Raw genomic sequence first — 22,669 nt, 5'->3', positions numbered from 1 at the left:
TAAAAATGTCTCTAAATCAAAATTTAATTTCCACAAATGTCTATAGCAATGGTCACAGATTAACATGCAATTTAAACTGGTGTTCTTTGGTGGTATTTTCAGAGGCATGTTGATCAGATCTCAAAACCGGGATTAAGAAGGGTTGCCAATATATGTTCTAGTGAGAGGTATTTAAATTTTCAGTGTTCACCGTGATGAGAAGGTTGGTAGTTTAAACACTTTATTGCTGCTCTATAGTATACATAATTAAATGAGGCATGTTCAACCCAAGGGGACTTTAATAGGTTACTTGCAATTGTTACTGCAGGCAACAACTTGTACATGATTTTATTTCCAAATCCACAAAAAACAAATTTTATACAAATCAGCACTGTAAAAATGTCAATTACAGCCCCAGAGGCTTTGCTGGCAGAATAAATTGTCTAAATTCTAGAATATGGGAAAACAGGTTTTTTTTTTTCTGGATTCATCTTTTTTTGTCCATTTCCTTTTTTACAAAAATTTACAAGTGAAATGTTACTACGAAACTTTTTATAAGGAATTTCTGCAAAACATTTACATTTTACCATCAACTATATCTGTTTTAAAATCATTATGTAGATTTAATACCCTATGCTGCACATCAATTTATGTGGGATGACAACTTAGTGACATGCATAAAAAAACACCACAAGGCATTAAAATGGAGACTTAAGTACAAATATTGTTGCAATAAAACAGTTATAAAATTGAAAAATAGGACCTAAACATCATGCTTATCTAAGTTTGACAAATTAACTTTTTCTCCTAGATTACACACTTTTATTACTGCTCTCATGAGTGTGATAAATAATGACTTAACATCAACTTCTAATGTAATCAGCAACACATACACAAACCTAACCAAAGAAAGTATACTGTAAGAGAAAACTATTCTAACACTGGAGTTCTACCATGGTAAATACAGAGCTTCGCACTGATAATTTTACAAAGAAAAGCTTCATAATGGTGGCAAGGAGAGTAAGCAGAGAAATGCCCTTCACGAGACTGTACTGCGTATCTGTGCCCTACCACAGCTACATCCCACTGAGTCAAACACAGGACACTGAAATCTACGACTGCTGTCAGACAGAAAGGAAGGTGGACTCAGAATGGTATGCAGAACAGACTGCCAAAATAGGTCTGATTTCAGTGGTGAAATGTGCTGCTGACAGGTTATTTTATATGCTCTAAGGTTATCCAGATTCAGTCTGATACATATATAATAGACCTCATTGTTGATGAGGACAACTTGCACTTCTGATGAGCGTACGTGGGTTGCATAAAACTGGCTTGTGGAACAGTGATGCAGAGCGCTCACACTTGGTGCAAACAACAGAAAGTATCGCTTGGAGGAAACATGATTAAAACATTAAGAAAGTCTCTTTGCATAAAAAAAATTGATAGCACTGATTGTGTAGCATGATAGATAAAATATATTTGATGTTTCAGCTCCTATATAATAAAATTAAAATTAACATTACCAAATGCTCCTCTGTACCAGACAAAACAACAAACTGATTCTGATGTTTTAAAGCCAGATCCATCAGCTGTTAAGAGTACATTAAATAAAATATACAAAACAATTTACAAAATCCAACTAAAATTTAAAGACTTTGTTACAAGTCTACAAAAGCTTTAAGAAACTTGAAATTTATAACCACAGTGTAAAAATTTTTTTCCTTTAATCTCAAAGCTTTTTTATACAAACCGAAAGCACAAAAGACCTTCAGTTTTATATAACGCTACAAAGGGCTGGCCTAAAGTGTACATAGTGTAAACAGTGATCATTACAGTATTTCTCCTTCATCAAAAAATACATGAAACATCACAATTTTGGAAGAGAATTCTCATGAGTAGTACTTTTCCTAAAATAATAAAGAATAAACAAGAAACCATATACCTATATTCAAACCAATGATGGTAAAAAAGGAAGTAGGTAAAAACTTTAGTTTCCAAATGGTCTGGGTTCAATAGTTATGATTCTTTGTAAATACGTTCTAAAAACATGAAGTGTCTTACCAATGTCTAATCTATTAGAATAATCCGATTGTTTTTCATATGAAACGTTTGGCCATCTTTCCTAATAAGACACTGCTCTCTAAGACCCTTGCACAATGAAATATATTTTCAGTCAATATTTGACTGAAAAGTATTCTGGTTTTCCAAAAATAATTTTTGCTTCATAATATCGTATCTATTATACATTTGTTAAGCTGTCTAGACCTTTAGGGAAAATTCTGCTATTGATATAACATAAAGATATCACTGTGATACATGTTCCTAATTAGCCTAACACAATACTAGAAATAAAATGGGATTTGCCAATTTTTAGTAAAGAAAAAAAAAGATTATAATGTAATTAAAAATAATTTTCTGCTGGCCTTGAAAAGTATGATAATTCTTTCTTTGGCTACCAAAGCATAAAGAATCCTGCATATTGTCAACATAACTCGTATTTACAGAATATGAAATTACACAGATCTATAATCTATGCAAGTATTTCCAATATGAACATTTAAAATGAAATTTCGGTATTGAACACATGGTTAGGCACACAGTCAACCCTAACTTTAAAATATTGTTAAACTGCTTTGTCTTGCCTTTCTGAGGCTATCATCAATTCTGTTCTAACACATTTTCCCCCAGCATTTTCCTAAGGTTTCAATCTAAAATTTAACCTAAGATTTAGCTCTAAGGTCCTCTTTTATCTCCAAAATGGAGAAAATAATTGGGTTTCACTGATTGTCTGCACACACACTACTACAATGTAGTGTAATAAAGATCTGAGACACAGCTCAGATTACTATTTTGGAACAATGTATCCTAATTCAACTTTTGAAGAATTTTGATATTTAGAAAAGACGGCCAAAACTATTTTTGAATAGGTATTTCCAAAAACCAAGCTAAAGAAACACAGTATTATCCCTATTGTCAGATAACAATCTGTTTTCTGTGCTAGACAGTAGAAGAAATGTATGTTATTACTGACTAAAATTTTAACAAAGTTCTTCCAAACAGAGAAAGTCCAATTAAGGCCCAGCCTGCAAATTAGTGTGGTCTGTCTCTTTAGACATGTCAACAACACAGGATGTTAAAGGAAGAAGATTCTGTTTAAAGGTTATGTGATGTATTTCCAAAAAACTACAGCAACTTATACCATGGAAGAAATACTTTTCTGTTTCCAGTATATTGGTTTTCTTTTCCTATTTTTAAAAATTCAACACTTTATGTGTTGAACCAAAATCCCTGGAATACTTAAAGATGCCAAGGATGCAAACGTGATTTCCTACTCTGTAATCCACTTGACCAGCCCATTTCCAGATTTTCAAAGGTGTGTAAACTTAAGTGCAGCACTAGAGGTCTTTGTTATAAATAGCTTTTCAGAATTCTTCCATGTTTGTTGAAACATTGGGAGTTGCTGGATTCGAATCTTGAGAAATGGCGGCAACTGTGACAATCCGTGGAGAGCCAAGCACCTCTGTAACAGATGAGTCCAGTTCTCCGGAGGTAACAATGGCAAGAGCTGTCCCACCTCCTTTCTTATTCTGGTGAGTTTTGACATGCTTGGAGAGGTGATCACTCCGCATAAACCTTTTAGAGCATTCTGGACATTCAAATCTCTTTTCACCTGTAAACATAAGAAGTAAACAGAATTATATACATTTTACTTAAATGAAATTTTAATTTTTAGTAATTACTCTTCCAAATGTATTCTGCTTTAATAAGACATGATATATACAGATATCCCTAGTTTAAGTAGGTATACAATATTTTCTTCTTATTTCTATGATGGTAGGGGCAAATCTAGAGCCTTGTTCATGGTAGGCAAGCCCTCTACCACTGAATTATCTCCAGCTTTCTGTTAAAAACAAAACAAAACAACAAAAAAACTATCAAGCAAACAATGTAGAAGAAAAACCATGTGGCTAAGAATAAAAGACATTATATGTTTTTGCCCTGAACTAGGGGGTAGGTGTGGGGCATGGGGAAGGTTGGGGACTGAGCCTCAGTTTCCCCATTCACAAAATAAAAGGATTCCTAACAAAAGAAAGAACTCTTGACATTTTCTACCAGCTAACAAGAGACAGTGGGCAAGGCCACATGTGCTGTAGTTAAAGATGATAGCTGGGTCTCGCCTTTAAACCTGAGAGGCATGACATACCTTAGAAACTATTTTAAGCTAAGACTTTAGTAGCATGCTGAGGTTTTGTAAGTAAACATTGGGAGCTGGGAATATATATTTCAAATTAAATACAGCTTTAAGCTTCCAGGAAACAATGATGATAGTTTAATCCTTAAACTTGCTTTCTACAAAATATAAGACAATTCTAATTAGGACTACTTCTACTCACTGAAATAAAAAATCAAATGTTAACTAAAAAGGAAAAAAGATCTCTTCTTTTTGAGTAATGGGAGAGAACACATGAAACTTGGTAGACTGTTCTACCCTGATGTTTACAAATGCTAACACTACTAGCTTTAGTCCTTCCTTCTACAACTGTCCTGTCAGTAAAATGGGGTTTATTCCTGGTGGAATAACAGAACTCAGATAATATGCAGATTCATTTAGTAGATTTTTTTTAACCATGAGAAAATCTACAATTTCAAAATGTTCTACATCAGATATTCCCCCCTTTTATATTGAGTGTATTTACAATTCAGAATTTTTATTTTAAAGGCTAAATAAATATATTGGGCATAATTCTAAGAGGCATTAAAAGTACAGGCAGTATAAAGGAGCCTGAATATTATGTATGAATGCTGATACTGAGGATGGAAATTAAATACATTTGAGAAACAGTCTTGAAGTCATTTACCTGCTTTTTTTTTTTTTACCACAAAAGAAAGCGCTTTCAGTGTACAGCCTTTATTTATATGTTTATTTTATAGCTGACTAACCTGAGGCTCATGAACTCATTAGCTTGCCTGTAAGTCACAGAATTTTTTATGGGCTTTTTATGTTACACCACAGACCACCATTATTTCATAGCCACCAAGTGTGATTTATAGACCAGAGGGTGATGGCTTGAGACATGGGAGCCTTCTATACATACACAGCTGGATATAAATCTACACAGTGACAGAACAGCAAATACTTATTAATTGCAATATTCTCAAACTCAGTCACTTTCCAACAGATTCTTGTAGATTATCTGTGCAAGACAATTTCTGACTTTTAACTTCTACTCTCAAATTAATAGCCACTGTTCAGATCTATCAGCCCAGTAAGTATTATCCAGTAAGTAATCCAGATATTCTAGCCTACAGCCTCTCTGTGACAAATGGCAAGCAGGAAACAGTGGTGACATGTTCCGTGTGGACTTTCCCAGCCTGTCCACATTTCCCATCCATTTGTTTACTGAATTAACTTCAAGTATACTTTCATGAAGAAAATGAGTTCTTTTAGCTCAACGATCAAAGCGTTTTCTGCTATATTGGGTAACATACCCAATATATTCAACAAATACCATCGTGGACTTCAAGGATGTGAAGAATGCTTATATTAACTATAGATCATACAATTTTATAGTTAAAATTATTTCATCTGCTCCAATAATGCTTGGGCTTTCAGAATTTATGATTACCTTTTCTGAATAAGATAGCTAATTAGTAAATCAGTTGATAATGGCTACTATCACAGACAACATGGCCCTATAAGGATAGCATGTCCCAATTCCTGAATGTTACATATATGTCAGAGGGTAATGGGGTTTCATAGCTATAACTAAATAGGTTATGGAATTTGATACAGAAGAATTATTCTCAACTGTCAAAGAGACCTATCTGTATCTAGAGTTGGAGAGATTAGAAGTGTGATGGGACCAACAAAAGTTTTCAGAGGGTGCCCTGAAACACACGTGAGAAGAAAAACAACTTATAAGACAACTTACAAGAAAACCAAACATTGACCAGGGAAGCAGGGACCCAACATAACACCGAGGCTGAATGGGCTGACTACAATGGGCTTAGAAGTAGGTTGCTTCCCAGAGCCTTATGGAATGTTGCCCTACACACCCTGACCCCAAGCAGGACAGTGGGGCTTCTGACATAAAGGAGCTAAAGGACAACTGTGCTCTTTTAAGCTGCTAAACTTGTATTGCTCTTTTCAGTTTAGTTTTATGAACTTTTATAAAAATGAACAGAGACTCTTGCCAAATACTTACTGTATTATTTAAGCTACTATCATTTTCTTCTTTCATTATTAATTTGATAAATTACATTGCCTGAATGATTTTCAAATGTTCAGGCTTTCAAGACTAGAATAAACGTTTTAGAACCCGACCCATGGTGTTCTTTTTTGGAAGTTTTTAACGAGATTCAATTTCTTTAATGAACAGGACTTTTCATGTTACCTATTTTTGGTGGTATTTTCGAGAAACTATACTCAGGCCTTCAGTGTGCTGCATCAAAGCTCTTTGACTAGACTCTATACCAAGTCCTATCTACCTCTTCTTGAGCAAAGAGAGGTAGATAAAAAAAATATAAAAAAATATCAGTTCTGGTGCCTTTTCGAGCATTATTTTCAAATTTAGGGTAGAGTCATTCATATTATCCATTTAATGTCTACATAGCCTTTAGTGGTATGCATATGTTTTCTTGGTCAGTGTGATTGGGGAAACTTAGATGTTTTACCTTTCCAGCAAATCAGATTTTGGGTTGAGTGGTCTGGTACTATCAGCTCAGGGTAGAACACTTATCTAGCATGTGTGCAACCTTGAGTTCCACCCCTGACAGCACAAAAAACAAGCCTACCCCCACAGCCTGAGTTTGAATGATTTTCTAAACTGTTTTCCTATTTATTTCCCCTCTTTATTATTTTTTAATTTCTCATTTTGGATCTCTTCATTTTTTTGTTTCTTAAGGTAAAAATATTAGATTATTGACTGAAAAAGAGGATTTAACATTATAAATTCACTCTTACTGTTTTTTTATTTGCCTCATATATTGTATGATAAAGCTTTTCATTCAGCAAAAGCTATTTTCAAATTTCTCTTGAGACTTTCTCTTGGCCCATGGGTAACTCAGAAATACGTGGGTTGATAACTTTAAACAAGTTATAGGCCAGCATGGACTACATACTGAATTCAAGGCCAGTTTTTCATTTTTGTTTTCTCCCTTCCTCTCTATACACAGAATATGCATGCATCTATTTATGTATATACACATAATATATACATACTACACACACACGCACACGCACGCACACACACGCACGCACACACACACAATCTACATAGCTCTAGCTGACCTGAAACTCACTATGTACACTAGATGAGGCTTGGACTAACAGAAACATGCCCGAATCAGCCTCCCTAATGCTGGAATTAAAAGTGTTCACCATCATATCAGGCCCTAACTTAATTTTTTGTTATTAGTTGTTCTTGCTTTCCTTCAAGTTTTTTTTTCTAGTAATATTTATTGTTTTACTATGAAGTACTTTTCGATATGAAAGTATAATACTATGAAGTATTTTTTTCTAGTGCAAATCTGATGGTAAAAATTCTTAGTTTTATTTCACCTAAAAAAAAAAGTCTGTATGGAGAGATGGCTCAATGGGCAGGCATACTTGCTGTGCAGCCATGAGGATCTGAATTTGGATCTTCAGACCCAACATCCATGTAACAGGTTGAGGGTGGTCTGGCACACACGTGCATCTCTAACACTATAGGGAGTTGGAGACAGAAGGGTAATTTTGGATTGCTGGCAGTCAATGTAGCCCCATGAGCTACTGGTTCAGGGAGAGACCCCGCCTCAAAGAAATACGGCACAGAGTGATGATAAAAGGCAGTATTTGATGTCCTCTTCTGACCATACAGGTGCACATACCATCCACACAAAAAACATTTTTTAAAAAGGACTCTTAACATGTAGCCCAGATTGCTCTAAAATTTATGAGATAGCCCAGGCTGTCTTCCTACTCAGACTCTTCCTTCTCGGGTTCCTGAGTATGCATATCATAGAAATATGACTGGCTAAATGGCCCTATTTTCCTTCTGATAACAAAAGCATCTTCCTCACTTCTCATCCCCTATAATTTTTAGGGGGAATCTGCTATCATTTGAACTTTCATTTCCTCTGTATCATTTTCTTTCAGAGTCCTTCAAGATTCTCATCATCTCTGATTTGCAGGTGACTAATCATGAGACATGTCTGGGCAAGCTTTTTTTTTTTTTTTAGCACCCATCTAGGATGTATTAAACTTTTGGATCTCTACTTAATATCTAATAGGAAACCTTGGCTGTTTCATGTTCAGTGCTTTCCTGTATTAACCTTTTCCCCTCCCTTCCAATGACACAAACTTTACGTCCTTTATTTCTGTCCCATGCAGTCCTGTGGTTCAACTCACTCTCTGCTGTCTCAACCTTTTTCTTTTGCCTTTCAGAATTCATAATTTCTACTGCTCATTTTCAACTGTTATAGCTCCCATTTGGCTACTGAATATTTAGTCATTTCTAACTTTGAATACTGTACTTTTCTATTGGGTTATGGTCTATAGTTTTAATTTCTCTAATTATAAATGTCTGCTTTTTATTCCTTTCAACCATGTTTGGCTCTAGTCAGTCTATGGATCATGGTTTTAATGGCTGCTTTAAAGTCTGATAAATTCTTTTTTTTTTTTTTTTTTTTTTTTTAGGAGCCATGATCTTTTATTGGGGGAGGGTTCATCAATCCTTTCAATCCTTCTTGGCCGCCGCCTTCCTCATGGCTGCCAACACGTTGCTCAGCTCCTCCCGCTTTCTCTTCACGGATGTGCGTGCCCACCCTCTTCTTGATGAACTTGAGTGCGCGCTTGTCCTTGGACACTTTGAGCAACTCCATTGCGCGGCGCTCGTAGGGCGCGAAGCCGCAGACCTCTCGGATCATGTCCCGCACGAACTTGGTGTGCTTGGTGAGGCGCCCGCGGCGCCGGCTGTGTCTCGGCTTGCTGACGTTCTTAGTCACTTTGTGGCCCTTGTTGAGGCCCACGGCCATAGGGTAACGCAGGGCCATAGCTGCTGCTCTCCGATGGCGGCTAGGACAGGAAGCGTCTGATAAATTCTTAAATTTGTGTTATCTTAGCATCTTATTATAATCTGGACAGTTTAGATACTATGCTGCAGAGATTGTGAGTCCTTTTAATCTTCTAGAAAATGTTTTAGTGTTAGTAGACAATTATTCCATTTAAGTCCATTCAGACTCAAAGTCTCATTCTAAGTTTCAATATTAATTCATTTTAAAGGCTTTGTTCAAGGACCAGGGAAAAGTCATGGTGAGCAAGGGCAGGATCAGAGTTTGAATTCTAAAAAAACAAAAACAAAAACAAAAAACTGGGTATAACTATACAAGCTGTAACCTCAACCTTGTGGAATAGAGACAGGTGAATCCTGGGAGCTTGCCTGTTCCCTAACCATCCTAATCACTAACCTAAATGGTGAGCTGTTGGTTCAACAAGAGAGGCTGTCTCAAGGCACTAAGACAGAAATTGATACCTTCCTTTGTTTTCTGCATGTGTTTACATGGATATATATAACTGTAACTTATGTGCATTCATCCAGTGTATGTACACACATACACACACACACACACAAGCACACACAGAGCTTAGCTGCATAGGTAGGAATTAGGTGATGGTTTATAATGTTTTGTATCATTCTATGTTGATCCTGTGCATGCAAAGCTTAGGAATGAGACAGCATTTCTTTTGTTCTATGCACAGAATTAGTGATCACCTTTTTTTCTTTAAAGATTTTATATATATATATATAGACAGTATATACACTGCAGCTATCGTCAGATATACACTAGAAGAGTACATCAGATCCTATTACAGATGGTTGTCAGCCACCATGTGGTTGCTGAGAATTGAACTCAGGACCTCTGCCAGAGCAGTCAGTGCTCTTAACCGCTAAGCCATCTCCAGCCCTAGTGATCACCTTTTATCTTTGTTTCAATGTTTTCTCCATGTTTTCTAACCCACAAGTGTATCTTTTCCTGATTTTATCAATCAGAAAGCCTAGTTTCTGTGGCCTTTTATAGTATTTATCTGGGGCCACAGTTTAAACAACAGGAGAGAAAAATATTGGTGATTCCACCCACATTGCATGGTAAACACAGCCCCCATTTTCTGGAATCTCTAGCTAGAGATCTGAGTGTGTAAAAACTTTTTTGATGCCTATGTTGACATTACTGCAATGGTATGTTGATGGGAGACCACTGGCCCCTTTCTGACTTCTCTGGTACATACCTGGAGTCTCTCTTATTATTTACTGTCTGCATCTGCACATTAACCACATTACCCACAGGGTCAACCCTGGGACACAGAGCAGGGAGTACAATGTTAGACTTACCTGCGTTGTGTACTTACTTAAGTTTGAGTTCGATCTTCAGTTTGTCTGCTACTGTTCTTCTCATCGTTTAGATAAGAAAACAAGCACACTACCCAGCTCTGAATGTAACCCCTAGTAACCAAGAGGCTGAAGAGTCACTGATTCATTCTGGGTGCTAGTCAACCAACAGAAAATAACTTTGGCCATTTTACAAACTAACTGAAGCAGCTGTATAATAATTCCGGGGGGAAAATTAATGTAGCTACAGAGTGTCTCATCTTATCTATTTCATCAATTAATACTTTTCCTTTTGTACATGAAAACCACTGGCATTTCATTACCAACTTTCATTCCCACTAAAGCTTATAATTACATACAGCTTTATATAAGATTGTATCTATGGTAAAAGACTAAGTCCTATACATCGTGAAACTCTGAAGTCTACTATAAAGAACATTTTAGGAGCATCTCTAAGTTTTCTTAATTGGTAAAAAAAATAACAGATGTGGACGAAGATGAAACCTCCCTGTGACATTACTTACCAGCAGTCATCCCTGGATTGACTATTCCTTGGCACAATGCCGCAGGTCAATGAAATATTCTTATAAATGAGCAACATGTCCACAGTAAAATATTCACAGAAGTGAGCTATACTATTACATGAATGTATATATATCTATATCCTTATTATGTGTGATAAACAAAGTAAGCTATACTATTACATGAATGTATATGTATATCTATATCCTTATTATGTGCAATAAACATTTGGTTCTATTCCTGCAATATTTTCTAATTAGTAGGGAAGGTAAATGTCATTCCTTATTATTTAAGATGACAGCAGGACCATATCTGACTGCCTTCCACTAAGACACCCACTAGGTTATAGTGAAGAAGAAAAGAAGGGGCTTAAACCTATAGCATCGAAAAGAACAAAGGAGAGAATCATTGACAAAACAATAACTGCATTAACTCTAAAAACTATAGGTATTTTCTTTTCAATAAGGGGATGTGTTCTAAAAGAGATTCATTCTGTGCATAATTAAGGTCTATTCATGAAGTTTTTATTTGTCTTTTGATGTAGGGTCTCACTCTGTATGCCTGGTTGGTCTGGAACTTGCTAGTAAATCAGGATGGCTTAACTAATAGAGATCTATTTGCTCTGTCACATGAACACTGATATTAAAGGAATGAGCCACCAGGCTAGGCATTATTCATGAAATTAACTTGACTGTCATAATCTCAGGCAAAATATTTCAGGATTTATATCTAAAGAGAGTTACCCACAGCATCTGTGGCAGTCTTCAGAGGGAAAAAAAAAAGTAAAACATAGCTCAGGGACTTTATCCTGAGACCAGAGGAGGAGGTGAGGGAGAATCTTGTGTACTTATTTTAAGTTTTATACACTCTGCATGGACCATTGCAAACTTTACTTTTTTTTTAAGCAAAGCAAATTGATGCTTGCTACTTTCAAAAGGGATTAACAATAATTCACTTACATACTCACAGTCCATCCATGTGTTTCTATTGAGAGTGGTGGAGAAATACTGAACTAAATGATTCTTGCCATGAATGATCAAGGCTTCTAATGGAAACATGTTCGACTTTTAATCATACCTATTTCAAAAGGTATTTTTGTTTGATATTATTTTCAACAAATTTAATAAGCAGTGAATGACTATCTGCAACTCTTTAAAAGTCAAGTTTGTAAGTACACCAGCATTGGGCTTAGTATTTTTAGTGCCAAATAGGTTTGCCTTGTTTCGATGCAGTGCTGGGACTAGTACCTCTTACATGCTAAGCAAGCATTCTACTACCAAACCACAGTCCCAGTCCCTAATGTTTTATTTTAAAAATTATTTCCCATCATTTAAAAAATACTTTTCAAAAATTATGTAATTGCAAGTGTGTCTGTGGAAGCATAAATGCAGATGAGTGCCAATACATGCAGAAGCCAGATCATGAAGTTGGATTCCCTGAATCTGGAGACAAGGATGGTTGTGAACGGCCTATACTGATGCTGGGAACCAAACTAGGGTCTTCTACAAGACCAGCACTCTTAATGATGATCCATCTCCCCAGCCCCTTTAATATGTATTAATTAAATAAATTTGTGTGGGATAATATATATTCAAAACATTTGTATCAATAAGCATAAAGTAAATTTGACTCTCAGCAAGATAGCAGATGATTATGATTTAGATCATATTAAAATGAGTGAGAAGATGAGGAAGAGGTGGGAAGAGAGAAGCTAGGGATGAAGCTCAGATGGTAGATTGCTTAGTGAGCACCAGCCCCCGGGGTTCACACCAAGCATGGCGTGACCAGGGTATGATGGTGCATGACTGTAATCCAAGCCCTCGAAAGGTAGAGGTGGGGTGCATTAGGAGGATCAGAAGTTCAAGTCATCCTACTACATACAGAGTTTGATGCTAGCCTGAGCTACAAAGGACCCTGTCTCAAAAACGACATGAGGGAAGAGGAAAATGCTATAAATTATGAATATTTGATTCTGAAACATTTAAATACATTTTGTGTATCTGTATGACTTTAAAACCTACCATTTTTCAAACAAAACAATCCAACCACAATGCCAAGTCAAATCAAATAAATGGCAATTATTTTTTTGTTTTGGCTTCTTTAACCTTTCCCCCTGCAAATCTAGGGAACAGATACTCTATCTTCTCATATAATATTAAAAAATTTTAAAACTCTTAAAAACCAAAACTCATAGCCATTACATAATGCTAACTTCCTGGACAGAGCAACATGCTAATACTCATTTGTGTGGCCAAAGCCATTCCGTGTTTATAACTCATTTAACAACATGTGGTCCTGGGGATGGAGCTCAGTGCCTCCACTGCTGACCGTCATCCCTGGCCAGTTGAGGCTATTCCACTGCTGACCGTCGTCCCTGGCCAGCTGAGACTATTCCACTGCTGACCGTCATCCCTGGCCAGTTGAGGCTATTCCACTGCTGACCGTCGTCCCTGGCCAGCTGAGGCTATTTCCTAATCTGGAGTCTAGAGCAGAGTCTACCTCACAGTGCTGCTCTAGCACCAAATGAAGGAACACATTCAAATACCCAAGAAACACCAGCTCACAAAAAAGGTCAGTTCTAGGACTCCCGTGTCTTCAACATAGACCTCAGCTTGTATAAGTTAATAACTCAAAATTCATTCAGTAAGAACCAGGCACACTCCAAGCAGGAGATGATGGTCTGGATGTGCTTTCACCAGATGCTGAGATTTAATAGTTTGTAGTAACTTAAACTGGATGGCACCGGTGTACGAATTGTCAAATGGAACAGAACTTCATAACAGGGGACCCCGAAATTAAGGCACAATTATAGAGGACAGTTTGAGAGAAATGTTATTATAAATTAGTCAGAAGAATAAACTAGTCAAAAACTGGATTTTCATATGAAACAATTTGTAGCCTCAATTCATTATTCGTGACAAGAAGACGACGAGGAGGAGGAAGAGGAACAAAATCATGCTCTTGCATCATCTAAAGGACCAAACTGAAGGCAAAAACAAGAAGCTCAAAGCTGTTTAAGATAAAGTTTCAAACAGCTTCAACATATCTTAGACTTTAAATTTTTTTTTTATTACATGACTGAGAAACACTTCAGAAGAAAAATGAGAAGTAGCATGACTAAAAAGTAAAATAAACAACACACAATAAGAAGATGCTTGATCTCAGGAATCATGAAAATACCAACTTTAAAAAGAGAAACAGTTTTAGATAGACACAAACTTCTGAAGCCTGGCACTACAGGAGTGAGAGCACATGAACACAACTTCTGATCAGCATTAGTCAAGCATTAAGTAGCTACTTTAGAGACTCTACTACCAAACACACGTTCTCTATGATCTAATACTCTTGCCCCTTATACATGTTCAATACTTCAGAGCAGCAAAGTTGATGACAGCAAATAACCCTCCAATAATCAACGGTATGGGAAATGATCAGTGCCATGTGATAATCATGTGACAGAATACTACACATCTCGTAAGATATAAATGCACATGCATAGTGGACTTGAGTAAAAGTATGAAGAATGGTATCATACTATTTTATAGCCTATACAAAACACTACTTCCTATGTATACCCACAGATAATATACATGAGTTTAGAAATATACTAGACACCAAATCATAGACGGATGGTGGCTGATGACTTTGGTACCGACTTCCTTAGTGGGTTGATTTACTAAAAGTAACAAAAAATATAATTTGAGTGTTTTAAGTGGATATTTGTTATATTATTTTTGACACTTCCTGGGTTTGAAAAGACAAAATGGAGACTACTCAAGAGTCACCAATATCACTGTAGGGAACAGGACTAGGAAAAACACTCCCTGTCCTGACTTGACATGGAGCTCCTGAGACGTGAAGATCTCTATTCTACTCGTGACTTGGTGATACAGGCCACAAAATTCAACCACCCATGCTGTACTTTTCTACCAGCTCACTGCACATACTCCAAACCCTATAAAACCCCTACCCTTCACCCAATCCTCTACTGTTTAAGAGGCAGCTGCCATTCTGTGTGATATTTGTTATGTGGTATGGCTTTGTGGTATTCCTTGGCTCCCAACTGCCAAGATGCCCTTGCACTGGAAAAACCTTTACAATCATAATTTAATTCTCTTCTTATATATACTATGTATAATAAATATATATACTTTAGAAAATATATATATACTGTAGAAAACACGGTATGGGTTTAACTTCCTAAAAAGCAAAAGGAAAAAATTGTAGGGTCATATAAATATGATGACAAAATTTAAGAAATAAAAAAAAATGTATGACAGAAAGAAGGCAAGATGTTTTGACCTTCAACAGTGCAATTTCACTAAGCACTTGAAAACTAAGTAGTGTCTCGCCCAAGATAAACCAACTAACCTGTGTGGGTCCTTCTATGTCTCTGAAGCTCATCGCTCCGTGTGAATCTTTTGCCACAAAACATCCAGTTACATATGAAAGGCCTTTCTCCAGTGTGCCAGCGGAGATGTGCTCGGAGGTGAGAGGTCTTGCCATACACTTTCCCACACCCTTCAATGTGGCAAACATGCTGCTTCTTCTTTCCTGGTTCACTGCTGCCCCTAACAGAACAAAACCAACATCATTACACCCCAAACTCAGCTTCTATCTGTGCCAAAAACACAGGCCATCTATTTGATTAGAAAATGCTTTTCTGAGTGAGTATGTCTGAACACAAAGAAACACATGAGAATTTTTTTTCATTGAGGAAAAAAATCAAATATGGTCATGTATTATATAAAAACTTATATGGAAATGTGATAAGCTTTAGAATGTATGTATACTACATAGCTCAGACTGCTTGAACCAGCTATATAGTAGAGGTTATCCTTAAATTCACAATCTCCTTAGCCCAGCGTTCCTATTGTTGGAATTGTAGACATGCTATCCTTACCTAGGAAAGAAAACAAGCCTCTTGAAAATTCTCCTCTAATATCAAAAAAGATAGTTAACCTCAGTTAAAAATGTAGGGTACCAAGGTTCACTTCTAGCAGGTCAATGTGACAAGGAATTCCATGAACCCTCTCCCAGAAAAACTAATAAATTATAAATCTATCTCTCAATCCACTATTCAAGAATCTCTGGTCACAGTCCTCAAAAACAGTAACAGCAAAAATATTCACTCTGAAATTTAAAGTATGTAACAACGGAGTCTATGGAACTAAGACTAACTCTTTTCTTCTCTTCCACCTCCATGACAAAGGAGAGTTACAGAACAGTACAGCCACGAACAGGGAGGGCTCCCTCCTCTCCAGCTAGCTATCTTCCAGAGTAGGGCAGGGCACAGTGCTTCTCATTCTACTGCCTGTTGTAGGAGGAGCTAAGGTGGGAGGAGTAAGGAGAAGAAGAAGAAAAGAAAGAAGAGGAGCTAGAGAGACCAGAGATATAGGATGGAGAGCCACACAGGTATGGAGAGCAGTCGCGGGTAACAACTTTTATTTAGGTTAGCTAATTGGGAAACAACTCTCTTTGTATGGGCATATTGTTATTGAGCTTTACCAAACATATAAAGCCTTTGATTAATCTTTAAGCATTAGACTTGAGAGTCATCTTTCTACTGGGCCGGCATGGATGGCGGGATGGTCTGGTCAATGCCCAGCCTTGCGGAGACAGCAAGGCATCTCGTGGGTGGCAGGGCTGGTGTTTCTGGCTGGTCGTTTCTAGCGGCACGGAACATGGTGGCTGAGCTAGGCAGAGCCACTGCAGCTTAGATAGTTGGCTTGACCTGAGGTGTTTTTAAATAATAACTGCAACAAAGTGGCACACCAATTTCAGCACAAATTCACTAGAAATTTAAGCCTATTCACCTGAGAGTAAAAGTTGTTACCCGCGACTGCTCTCCATCCTCCTACATCTCTGCTCTTTCTAGCTCCTCCTTTTCCTCTTCCTCTCCTTACTCCTCCCACTTTAGCTCCTCCTACTGCCTGTTGCTGAGGCTGAGTTCCAGTTGAGTGTGGGTAAAAGGCCACTCACTGAGCTCTGCAGGAATTGTGGCATGATGAAAATGATATGGCCCAGGTGTTTCCTGACCTTCATGAACAGTTCATAAATTAGAGTTACCAAGCTGGAAGAGGAGGCAAGGTTAAGAAAATGTGAGCCTATTGTCCCTGTCTCCAGGCACTCAGCTGTTATATCAGGGCATCACTGTGCCCCACTTCCTACTTAAGAGCCCCAAATCTAGTCAGAATGAACTCCAATCTCCTCAAAGAAACTGACAATCTGCAAGAAAGCTGAAGTTTAACCAAAGGGCTTGTTTTAAAAAGGAAACAACTGTTGCAAAGGCACCTGAGGGAAAGATACAGTGTCACTCCAGATAAGGCAAAACCACAAGTTGGTGAATCTGTGGAAAGAAGCAAGGGTAGATAGGAAGAGTGAGCTTTGAGATGAGAAAAATTTCAAACATATGCTCCCAGAAGTCAACAAAATGATAAAGCTTCAGCTAAACTAACCAAGACAAAAAGACTCAATTTACCTCCCTCACAAATAAAAATCATTATCAATCTCATGAAAATAAAAAGGCTCTTAAAGGAGCATTAAGCGTTACCAAACACTAAGGTAGACACATTCCTAAACAGAAAATTCGAAAAACTGGTAAAACAAACAAATACAAATGGTCAATCAAAATAAATCTATAACAAAAAGAATTAGTCAGAAAAAAAATACAAATCCTAGAGTCAGATAGCTTTACTGGTGAAATCCCTTTCCTCCATATATAATTTTTTGCTTGTTTTGAGATAACAACTCACTATACAGCCCTGACTGTCCTGGAACTCACTAAGTAGACCACATTGGCCTACTAATTCCCAGTGCTTGGGATAAAGGTTTGTACTACTATAACCACCTCCGGCTTGGTGTGTGTGTGTGTGTGTGTGTGTGTGTGTGTGTGTGTGTGTGTGTGTGTAAGAACTTTTCAAGCTTTTCAAAGACTCATTCAAAAAAAAGAAAATTGCAGGGAACACTTCCCAATTTACTTTGAGGCCAATATACAAGAAGAGTAGAGACTAGCACCTCATGAACACAGATGAAGAGAATCCTGGCCATTAGCAAACTAAGCAGTGTGTGTGGCACATGCTCATGGTGCCAGCATTCTCCCGAGGCAGCGACATATAAGACAAGAGAAGCTGGCAGAGAAAGGGAGGCGAGAGGGGAGAAAGGATGCAGCACACAAAATCCCAGTCACCTATAAAGAGAATTATACACCATAACTAGGAGGGTTTTACCATACCTATGTAAAAATCCTTGACTTGTAACAACTATACAGACTTTCTTAAAGCTCACAATTATTATAATAAATGCAATGAAGTGTTAGGCATAAAAACCCTTTATGATTAAAATGAGAAAAAAAAAAGGAGACGATAGAAGAGAGCTTCCTCAACTTGATCCAGGGTTCTAGAACTAAAGTTATATTAAAACAGTGAGAAACTAGATCTGTTCCCCTAACCTGGAGAAAAAAAAAACACACACCAGAAATTCTTTAACATGGAATAAGAAATAAAACCAAAATATTGGATACTATAAATGTATCTTTATAATAATAAGATAATATAACTGTATCTCTATAATACTATACGTATAATACTATGATACAGAAATCTTCTTTAATTAATTTTTTTCATGCAGTATATTTTGACCATGCTTTCCTCTGACACCCCCCCAGAAATTCTCCATCTCCCTATCCAAGCAACTTTATGTTGTTTCTTTATCAAAAGTAAATATAACAGAAACTAAAGCCAAAACAACCAGGCAAAAGACCAACAAGGCAAATTGTCACGAGGCAAAATGAAATAAAAAGCTCCCCTCCCACACGACATAGAGAGGTTTTTGTTGTTGTTTGGTTGTTTTTTGTTTTTTTTGGGTTTTTTATTTTTTTGTTTTTTGTTTTGCCAACTATTCCTGGGGATGGAGACTTCCCTGGGGTATGGTTGATAGACCCAGTGACATTTTTATTAGAGAAAACTTGATTTTTTTTTTTATTGCTAACGGGTATCAACTGCAAATAGCTTCTTGGTTAGGGACTGGACCCTATGGCCCAATCCTCCTCTCATTACTGGGACCCATCTAACTTGAACCTGTGCAAGCCTTGAAGTTTGATGAAGACATCCCATTTAGGACTGAGTGTTCTCAGTCTGCACAATGTCCAGTTATAGATCTCTGTTCAGTCCTATCTACTGCAAGGAGTTTCTCTGATGAGGACTGAGTGAGGAACTAGCCTACGGGTATAGCAGTATGTCAGGATTCATTTCATTCCTATGTTTCTTTAGCAGAGGAAGTAGGTTTTCCTCTAGGTCCAAGACCTAGCTAGTTGTAGGTTCTTGGCTATTTTATCAGCTTCAGTTATAGGTTTTATCTCATGAAGAAGGCCTTGAATCCAAACTTAAAAGGTGGTTAATTGCTCCCATAACATTTGTGCCACTATTGTATCAGAATGTCTTGCAAGCAGGTTGCAGGGCTTGTAGCTGGGTTACTTTCTCTTGCACCATGAAGAGTATCTTCCAGAACCATGGATGCTGATCAGTAGGAGTGAAGCTTCTTATTAGGTACCAGTCTGACTTTTATGTACTTTATAACATAAGTATTCTCTTCAGAAATTGCACCTTAGAATTAAGATGTGGAGACCCTTGGCAATAGCCTGTAATGTTTGCCAGGTTCAATGGGACCCCATTGGTTAAAGGTTCAACAAGATGTGAGTATGTGAGCGCTGGTATATACCTATTCTGGTACCAAAGGTTTACTTAGTGGCATAAGTTGTCTACTTGAGGTACTGTCTTTTCTGTTATTTAGTGACTCCATTTAAGTTCCTTTCATACATGTATATACTTAGGAAGTTTCTACAGTAGCAGGTTTCCTTGTGCTTTTCCAAATGGCCTTTATTATCAGTTCTAGCTCTCCATTTTCCCTCCTTCACTCTTCTCTCCTATCTCTTTCCCTATTTAAGCCTACATTAGTTGCTCCTTTAACTCTCATAGCTTGATTTTCATCTCTCAATCCTTTGAAGATCCTTTCTGGATCAATCCCAGTCTCTTATTAGGTACCTAACCTCCCTGGTTATTCAGATGGTAGCAAGTATTTTGAAAGCTTAAAAGCTAACATACACATATAAGGAAGAACATGTGATATTAGTCTTCGGGATCTGTGTTACCTTACTCAGCGTGGTTTTGTTGTTGTTTTGCTTTGTTTTATTACTGCTCCATCCGTTTACCTGCAAATTTTGTTTTTCTTAACAGTTCAACAATATTCCATTGTATAAATATACCACGTTTTCATTATTTATTCATTAGTTGATGGACATTTGGCTGCTTCCAACTTCTGGCTATTACAAATCAAGCAGCAATACGCGTGCATGAGCAAGTGTCTCTACAGTATGGTGTAGAGTCTTTTGGGTATGCATGTGCTCAAGAGGTGGCACAGCTGGATCTTGAAGTGGATCAATTCACAGCTTCCTGAGGAATCTCCACACTGTTTTCCATAATAGCTGTATACGTTTTCACTCCCACCAGCAACGAACAGATGTTCTGATTTCCCTGCATCCTCACCAGTGTAAACTGTGCCATTTATCTTGGTCAAGATAAGGTGAAATCTTAGGGTGGTTCTCATTATCTTGATGGCTAAAGCATTCTAAAAAGTGTTTCTTAGCCATTTGAGCTTCAGATCTTGTAAAAATTCTCTTCGAGGCTTTTTAACCCACTTTTTAATTGGGTTATTTCTTGATGTTCTGGTTTTTGTTTGTTTTTACTTCTTTATATTTTCTAGATATTAAACCTTTACTGGATGTGTCATTGGTAAATTGTCCAAATGACGGGTGTCCTTTGCAACACAGGTTTGCAGTTTCATGAGGCCCCATTTATTTCTTCAATTATTTTATTTGTGTTTCGTCTATACATATATCTAAATACCTCCTACAAGACTGTGAAGTCCAGAAGAGGGTGCTGGATCCTCTAGAACTAGAATTACAGACAGCTGTAAACTGCCATGTGGGTGCTGAGTGAGAATCAAGCCCAAGTCCTCTGGAAGAATAGCCATCTTTCCAACCCAGAGGTCCCACTTATTAACTGTTGGTCTTAGTGCCTGTGCTACCTGTATTCTGTTGAGAAAGCTTTTTCCTGTGCCATTGAGTTAAAGGCTATTTTCTTCTTTCTCTTCTATCAGATTCATATATAAGGCCTTATGTTGAGGTTCCTGATCCATTTGGAGTTGAATTTTGTGTAGCATGATGAGTAAGGACCTGTTTTCTTTCTTCTACATGCAACCATTCAATTTGACCAACACCATCTGTTGAAGATGCAGTCTTTTTTCCGAATGTATATTTTCAGTTTATAGAAATCTTATTTTTATGAGTCCTTTGCCTGCACAAATGTCTGCGTACTACATGTGTGCAAGTGCCTACAGAGGCCAGAAGAGGGCATTTGATTCCTGGCAATGGTGTTACAGACAAGTGTAAACCACCACGTAGGTGCTGGGACTTGAACCAGTATCCTCTGCCAACCAGTGCTCATAACTGCCAAGGCATCTCTCCAGCCCAGTAGATGTAAAAATCTTAAGTAATCATGAAAATCTCAAGAAAGAATAATCCAGCAATATTCGCCAATGTAATCCTGTACACTTGAAATTGGGAAAGGGGGAAGCTTCATTTATAATAACATCAAGAAGATTTAACAGGAATACATTTAACAAATACTAAACTCACACTCTTTTTAAAAAAACACAAAATACTAATGAAACAAAACATCAAAAATCTAAACAGAAAAAATGTTCCTTTTATATAGGACTAAGGACTCAATATTATTAAATAGTCACTATCCCTCAACCTGACCTGCAGTTTCACTTCAATTTCCATCAGGATACCATCTTGCTTCTCTGTAGAAACTGACAAACTGATGCTAAAATCACCCAGAATCCCCAGGATTGCTAAACACTTAAAGCAATTTTGAGAAATGGGAGCCAAGAATATTCAATAGGGAAAAAAAACTTCAGTAAACAATGCTGGGTGCCCACTTCCTTCATACCACATGTAAAAAAGAAACCATGTATCACCCTATCTGAATTTCGGAATAAAATCTATAAAACTCAAAAACAAAACAACTATGAACATTCATTAGATTTGGCAATGGAGTCTTCAATATGACATCAAAAGCAAAAGCAACCAAGGAGAAGAAAGAAACAAACAAAAAATTATACTTCAAAAGATTTTGTGCTTTGAAAGACATAATCTCAATCTTGACAGTATATGACCATCCTACACACTAGGCAACAGTATTTCCAAATCATGTACTGGTGAGATCTTATACCCCAAATATATGAAGAACTACTATTCAACGATGAGATTAAACAGAAAAATTATCTAAATACACATTTCTCCAAAGATACATAATTAAAACCACACTGTGACAGCACTTTCAGACTTATTATTAACTGACTTAAAAACCGTAAGCAATCAGGTAACGACAAGAACTTGCAATCTATGGAGAAACTGGAACCTTCTTCATACAGTGCTGATGGGAACACAGAATAGTGCAACCACTTTTAAAAAAATAGTATTGCAGTTCCTTAAACGGTTAGTCACTAGACAACCTGATAACTCACACATGCACACTCGCACTCACAAAGAGAGAAAGAGAAATAAAAACCGAATGTCTGCATAAACACTTATTATATACATGCAAACAGTGGCATTACTCATAATGCTCAATAAGGATAGAGTTCAGCTGTGTATCCACAGTGACAGGATAAACAAGTACTTGTTCCCTTTCTCTCTCTCTCTCTCTCTCTCTCTCTCTCTCTCTCTCTCTCTCTCT

The 22,669-nt window shown here is 37.2% G+C and overlaps 1 protein-coding gene across 2 annotated transcripts in view; it reads right to left on the bottom strand.

Annotated features, from left to right (window-relative positions):
• Positions 1–260: 260 nt before the first annotated feature.
• The window catches only part of Sp4 (Sp4 transcription factor), a 60,425-nt gene continuing 38,016 nt past the window's right edge, over positions 261–22,669 (bottom strand). Inside the window, exons 5-6 of one of the 2 annotated variants that reach the window (XM_028773193.1) lie at positions 15,240–15,439; positions 261–3,649 (exon numbers count right to left, since the gene is read on the bottom strand). In XM_028773193.1, coding sequence (XP_028629026.1) covers positions 3,402–3,649; positions 15,240–15,439 — 448 coding nt within the window. In that variant the 3' untranslated portion in view covers positions 261–3,401. Of the gene's footprint in view, positions 3,650–8,871; positions 9,035–15,239; positions 15,440–22,669 lie in introns of those variants that run through there. The other variant, XM_028773194.1, reaches the window with a different exon arrangement.

The sequence above is a fragment of the Grammomys surdaster genome, unplaced genomic scaffold (genome assembly GCF_004785775.1).
Source record: "Grammomys surdaster isolate TR1022 unplaced genomic scaffold, NIH_TR_1.0 223, whole genome shotgun sequence".
NCBI lineage: Eukaryota > Metazoa > Chordata > Mammalia > Rodentia > Muridae > Grammomys > Grammomys surdaster.
The sequence above is the reverse complement of the archived record's forward strand: the minus strand, read 5'-3'. Positions and strand labels throughout refer to the sequence as shown.